Source organism: Pyxicephalus adspersus, chromosome 5, assembly GCF_032062135.1.
Source record: "Pyxicephalus adspersus chromosome 5, UCB_Pads_2.0, whole genome shotgun sequence".
Taxonomy (NCBI): Eukaryota; Metazoa; Chordata; class Amphibia; order Anura; family Pyxicephalidae; genus Pyxicephalus; species Pyxicephalus adspersus.
The window spans coordinates 1451381-1458372 of record NC_092862.1 but is presented as its reverse complement, the minus strand read 5'-3'; the positions used below and the strand labels follow the sequence as shown (position 1 = coordinate 1458372).

Below are 6992 nucleotides of genomic sequence, written 5' to 3'. Positions count from 1 at the left end.
CTACAAGACTCACAGGGAAGTGTGTTTGACACCTATGTAGTGAGGCCCGTAGGCAAAGAATTGACGGAGTGGTGCCAGGGAACAGTAAGAGGAAAGGGTTAATTGGGGGGATGTGGGGAGGGGCTGTGTCAGCAGGAGGAGTGAGGATTTAGGAGAAGGGGGCTTAAAAGGAGGAAGCAGGAAGTGTGAAGCCCTCTTTCAGGATAAACAGGTGCAGGGATAGAGCGGTCCCTGCCCACCCTTCCTGGAATTGGTAAGTAGTTTGGTTTAGTAGTGGCGGTTGGGGTTTTAGAAGGCAGGAATCCTGGACATGGAAGATGCTGTTGGTGGTAAGAGGGATTCTCTGTGCTAGGGTTCCTCTTTAAGTGGTATGATGGTTATGGCTCCTGAGACCTGCTGGGCGGCTAGGGGCCAAGGTGCTGTGGTTTGTTTGGAATTATGGGGGTGTACACCTTCCAGGACCTGCAGTCTGGTTTTGTTTAATTCTTTAAGGTTAAACACTAAAATAGAAGTGTTCAATATGGGGGGTAATTTTAATTTTTAATTTGATTAAAAGACAGATTGCTTATGTTTGTTTTATATAATTTAAGTTGTTCTCTTCCTATATTTAATTGTTGGTTATATATATTTTTTTTTGTTACGTTATGTAATTATTAATTGATTTGTTAAATAAACGCTTGCTTGCCAGCCAATTATCTCAGATTGGAGTCGGTGTGTTTTTGGAGAGGAATGGTTGGTTAGCAGGTTGGGGGAGGGGGTTAATTGGTAATGGGTGCAGGGGTATGATGGGCTGTGAGCTCCGACCTACCCTAGTATGTGGATCATCACCCTCACATTCCTGTCTTGGCTTCATTTTCACAGAATGGATGAAGAGGGGATGACGATTACAGAGACCATAATAAGTCTCGCCATGGAGATTATCTGCTTGCTGCTTGGAGAGGTAAGGAGGATTCTGGGAATTTTATGGGTGGATCAAGGAAGAGATAGAACCTCTGTGAAGTTTTTAGAGTTGCTGGGTACTGAATGCGAACATATGGGACTCTGTCCATTGTGTTACCATTCATTCTGCCCCTAATATTGCATGGCTGCAATATTATAGCAGTGATGGCTGCGGCGGGTATTGCCCAGTGACGGCTGCGGCGGGTATTGCCCAGTGACGTCTGCGGCGGGTATCGCCCAGTGACGGCTGCGGCGGGTATCGCCCAGTGACGTCTGCGGCGGGTATCGCCCAGTGACGGTGTTCTGTAGTCTACAGGGGTGAAATTGGCAGAGCTAATAATACTGCATGAGTTTTCAGTGCAGCAAAGTCACATGAATATCTTTTATTACGCAGCAATACTCAATAGTGAAGAAGATGTCTAATGATCATGTGACACTCTGCAGCCAATCCCGAGAGTCAGAAGGGTGGAAGAGCCAGAATTCCACCATCGAGCCTTCAGTTGAGAAAAACAAGAAGAAGATTCTGAAAGTCATTAACAAGCTTGTTATGGTTCTGGCTAAGGAGGTGAGCTGTACCGGGAATTCTGGAGCGTGATCGGTGCCGGGAAATCTGGGAGATCATTATGGAATGTGTCTGGGTGGTGACTGTATCATTGTGTGTGTCAGGTTCCAATCCGAAGTCAGGACGTCGCTGTCTACTTCTCCATGGAGGAGTGGGAGTATGTAAAAGGACACAAGGACCTGTTTGAGGAGATAATGGTGGAGAATCTGCCCCTCTTCACATTGCCGTGTAAGTTTAAATACAATTTATGTACCAATCCAAAGATGTTGGGCAGGTGGAAGTGGCAGGACCTGGTGTCCCCTCCTATAACCAATAATTTGGTGTCCCCCTAAACTGTTATTGTGTCCCCCTCCCCAGTGGTTATTATTAAGGATTTGGCCTATATTCATAGCTAAACCATCCTCTGGGAAGCCTTCTCACAACATTTTGGAGGGGGTCTGTGGGAATTTGCCCCATGTGTAGGTCAGGTGTTGATGTTGGATGAGAAGACCTGCCTCACCATTCCAAACGTATTCAGTAGGGTTGAGGACAGGGCACTTGAGTTCCTCCACACCAAACTGGTCACACCATGATGGAGCCGGCTTGGTACACAGGGCACAGTCATGGGGGCATAAAAGGGGCTTTTACCAAAAGTGTTTTCCAGCTGTTCCCACCGTGTTGTCACCCTGTCTCATACCCCCTGATGAAGACTACAGATGGCCATAGTAAGACACATGTGCAAGCATGGACCATTGTCATTATTATACTGCAGTGGGAGTTGGCAGGCCATGGGAGATCAGCAGCACTGGGTTGTAGGTGATGCAGTATAGCGGCAATGATGTCATTAACCTGTCCATACATTTCCAATCTTTGTTTCCCACAGATGGCCGACACAACGATAACACTGCTCTGATCACTTCAGACATTAATGATGATGACAATACATCCAATTCCTCGGAGGAACCCATCATCACCCCAAATTTCCATCCAGAACTTCACTGTAAGGATCTGTCATCTGACCCCTCCACCCATGGAGGGTTTTCCCCCGCTTCTTCAGCCCCCACCACCCATCCCACAGCTGCCACTGAGGGCAAGACATTCCTGTTTGGTGATTGCGGTGGGGGTGTTGCTGCTGTGAAATCTGGAATTGCGTCTCTGCGGATGGTCCGTACCACACAAAAGCTTTATCCGTGTCCCGAATGTAGCAAATCTTTTTCTCGCAGATGCAATCTGATCAGACATGAGAAGGTTCACACGGGGAAGAAGCCATATTCTTGCCCCAAATTTAGGAAACGATTTTCTCATAAAGCAGCTCCTCTTCACGAAATCGTTTACAAGGGAGAGAAGCCCTATTTGTGTTTCAAGTGTGGGAAGTGTTTTCACCAAAAGTCATTACTTGTCAGGCACGAGCGAGTTCACACAAAGGATAAGCCGTACACCTGCTCTGAGTGTGATAAATGTTACTCCCAAATATCAGGACTAATAAAACACAAAAGAGTTCACACGGGTGAAAGGCCGTATTCATGCTCAGTGTGCGGAAAGGGTTTCTCTCAGAAATCTATCCTTGACACACATGAAAGAGTCCACACAGGTGAGCGACTATTTTCCTGTTTGGAGTGCGGCAAATCTTTTTCCCGAAAAGCGTATCTCGTGGCTCATAGAAGGGTCCACACCGGGGAGAAGCCATATTCCTGCCTCGAGTGTGGAAATTGTTTCTCCCACAAAATGGCGCTTAACAGGCACGAAAGTGTCCACAAAGGGGACAAGTCGTATCCGTGTTCCGAGTGTGGAAAAAGTTTTTCATGGAAATCAGTTCTTAGCAGACATCAGAGGGTGCACACGGGGGTGAAACCATATTCCTGCTCCCAGTGTGGGAAACGTCTTACCCGTAAATCGTATCTGATCGCACACGAAAAAGCTCATCTAGGGGAGCAACCGAACTGATGTATTGCTAATTGGTCTGGCATTGTCCATCATCACAGACCCGACATGTCGTATAGAGAGGTGATATAATAAAACGAAGATCCACCGTATGTAACACCCAGGGATCCTATTCTGTTGCAGTTTCACTTTCATGTCTCTTCCATCCTGTGCCTAGGCACAGAATGGAGGCATGGCTATTGCCCAAAATATTGCCCAGGAGGGTGTTATGGCTTCATCATTGGGCAGCAGATGCAGCTTCACAGCAGACTTTGCGTTCGGTTCCATTCGAAGGGAAACTTCTGTTTGGTAGACCTTTGGAAGAAGCTATACAGCAAGGCCTGATAAAAGGCAACTAGTGTCCAGATCAGGTCAAGTTTTCCATGATCCTTTTCCAGATTCCAGAGGGCCTAGGTCTCATGAGTCCTTTTGTTCCCAGTGGGGTAATTTGTAGTCCACCATGGCACTGTGTCTCCTGGACAGGAAGTAAACAGAAATCTCCCCAATGGGACAGAGGTGGCTAAACAAAAAAAGTTTGGCTGGAGATTCCAAAAATAAACAAAAACATTTGGTTAATAATCCGGGGCCTGGTGGGCGTCTTGGGGAATATTTTAATAAAAATTAAATTTTAAAACCTCAGAGCTCCTGTTGTACTAATGAATGTGTTGATCCTGCCAGAAGTGCAGTGTGCTTGTCATTTCCTGTGAGCTGCCCTGGAAGCATTACGTTATTGGCCTTCTGGTAATTACTAAACCTCCCCCCTTTGCACTGTGTAATGGGGGGGGGGGGCACAGGAAGTCCAGCAAGGGTGACACCCATGGAATCGGCCATATTAGAGTGTTGTCAGCTTGGTGTGATTAGAGAATAAAGAAAGAAAACAGCGGTGTCACTGATAAGTCCAATTCAGAAAGATTTACAGCTTCTCAATGTCATTGATATTAAACAGTATTCATATAGCGCCAACATATTACGCTGCGTTGTACAATAAATAGGGGTTGCAAATGACAGATACAGACAGTGACACAGGAGGAGGAGAGGACCCTGTCCTGAAGAGCTTACAATCTAGCAGGTGACTCCCGGGGTCTCTTGATTGCCCCTGCTGATAGAACCCCGAGAGGGGGAGGGGGGAGAACGAGCAATTAAAAGCGATCTCTGACAGTTCATTTGAAGATCGCCGCTTCATTGGTTGGTGATCGCCATGTTTATAATTTGCCAGAAATAAGCGCTGTTTATTGCACTGCAATCGCCAGTTTTGCCGCAGCTGCAGCTTAAGTCTCCGGCCGGTGAGTGACACTTCTAGAAATGGTGAAAACATTGGCATTTGGTTACTTAAAGTGAACAGAGCTTCTGATCACCGCATTACCAATCCAAACCCCCTCCCTGTTGTGTGCGGTGATTGGCTGTAGCTGTGCACCGATTCCACAGCCAGGTCAGACACACCTACTTCCTGTGACTACAAATCTCTCCCTCCTCATGTAGACATCGCAAGGATGCTGGGAAATGAAGTCTGGCATTGTTCTTTGCGGTGTCACATCTGATTGGCTGATAAGTGGCAGTAGCTGCAGTGCGGTGTGCAAGCACATGTAGTCAGTGACACTGATACCCAGCCAGTCATTCCTGTGGAGGGTTTGTGTTCCAGAATCCGCTCCATCGTTGTCAAAATTTTGGGATCAGTGGGGCTGCAAAGGTTTTTATAGAAAGCCAGTGAGTGTTATATATACGGACTATGCATGAACTACACAATCATCCTCTATGGCCAGGGCGGCGTATATATAGTCATGAGAAAAAGAAAGTACACCCCTGGTAATTCCATACATGACCTGATAAATATACGACTACACAAAAACCAATCACCAGGGAAATCACAACAAATCCCATCACATCATTATCATCATGGGGAAGCCATGTGTGAAGTACACCCCATGATGTGGAAATATCTCCTCTCAGATAATTGGGCAGAAACAATTCCTTCTCTGAAATCATTGCTGATGTCTTTCTTCTTGGCATTGTAGTAACACACACCTGAATGCTGCACACCAGCAACATTGTACTACAATTTACGCCCCATCATCCGCTCCTGAAGCTATGCAGCCCATTATTTACTGCCCGGCCACCAACATGCTCAAATGGCTGCACCATAGCTAACCCAACATTTAGATCACATGATCAGGAGCCATGCCGATTGGTTCCCTAATATTGTGTAGGTCACGTGGGAGTTGTAGGTGGATGATGGTTCCTTCAACAGACGGCACAGGAATGTTCAATATCGTAAGTTGTCCTCCATGGGAAATGTGGGGACAGCTGGCAATGGACGGTTCTTCTACAATTCCAGGTTACAATGAAGGTGGTAGGAATGCTATGATTTTATTGTGGTGCCGCTACTACGGCCCATAGGAACCATCAGCCTTGAGTGGCCAGCTGCTTTCATTGAATTGGGCTGTGGCTGAATGCAGGGGCATTGCAGATGTTGCTGAAGAACCGGTCATGGCCCATAATCCTTTGGGATAAAGCAGTGGTTGTCTTCTGGTATGAATGACGCTCGGTGACATTTACCCTGCGTTTCCCGTGCCCAGGGAGTCAAGGACACGCCCCCTAGGACAATGTTATCAGGCTACCAGGAACGGGAGAATGCAAGACGAGTAGCTCCAAACTATAAGGTGATGCCGCCTTCTGCACCAATCAATACCCAGCGCTGATAGAGGGATCGGTGATGTCACATGGCTGGAGCAAAGACTGATGGGAAAAAGGTATGAGTAAGTTTTCAAATAATAATAATGAGTGGGGGGTCCTGGCTGCTCTTCAATAATAGACGAGATGAGGAAACAGTGCTGCAAATGTTCTGAAAATCTAAAAGGAATGAATAATCCGGCCTGTTCACCTGTTCATGGCAGCACTGGCAGAGGAGACTTCTCAGGGTCTAGATCACTGCTTGTCATAGCTCAGCACTGCCTGTAGGGGGCGTAGTTACTCTTCACATCCCATGGTCATTCTCACTCATTGGGCCAGATTTATTAAAGCTCTCCAAGACTAGAGAGGATACAGGTTCAATAGTAAATCTGGGTGACATAGTAAACTTGAAATGGATCCAAGACTGAAAATATTTGCTAACACATAGCAAATGACTCGTAAGAAATTCCTCCATTCCAGGTTTGCTGGATCACCCAGCTTCGCTGATGCAAGTGTATCCTCTCTCCGCTTTAATAAATCAGCTCCATAGACTTGAATAAGCTGTCAGTAATCCAGAATGTTCAGTCGTGTGATTCTCCATCAGAAGGTCCAACCATACAAACCGAGCTTGGGGGGAGGTAGGACGTAAAACTAGGCAGCGTATACAAATATATACAAAGTGTGCATACCCCCGGTGAAATGCCAGGATTTTGTGATCTATAAAAATAGGACCACAATAAATAATTTAAAAACATACAATAAACTGGTTGTATCAGTCTGAACACCCCTACAATACTTTGCTGAAACTCCCTATAATTTCAGCATTCAGTCTTCCTGGGTCGAAGTATCAGCATGGAACATCGCCAATATTTGCCACTCTTCCTTGCAATAACACTACAAATCTGTCAGATTGTGGAGGCATCTC

The 6992-nt window shown here is 46.2% G+C and overlaps 1 protein-coding gene across 2 annotated transcripts; it reads left to right on the top strand.

Annotated features, from left to right (window-relative positions):
* Positions 1-152: 152 nt before the first annotated feature.
* LOC140330420 (uncharacterized) lies at positions 153-3591 on the top strand. 2 transcript variants are annotated; one of them, XM_072410536.1, is made up of 5 exons: positions 153-253; positions 862-940; positions 1334-1504; positions 1606-1729; positions 2364-3591. In XM_072410536.1, exons 2-5 carry the CDS (start codon positions 863-865, stop codon positions 3422-3424), a joined length of 1434 nt encoding a protein of 477 aa, XP_072266637.1. In that variant the 5' UTR covers positions 153-253; position 862; the 3' UTR covers positions 3425-3591. The 2 variants fall into 2 exon arrangements, with proteins under 2 accessions (XP_072266637.1, XP_072266638.1); XM_072410537.1 differs by lacking the exon at positions 153-253 and having other exon boundaries at positions 831-940.
* Positions 3592-6992: the final 3401 nt, after the last annotated feature.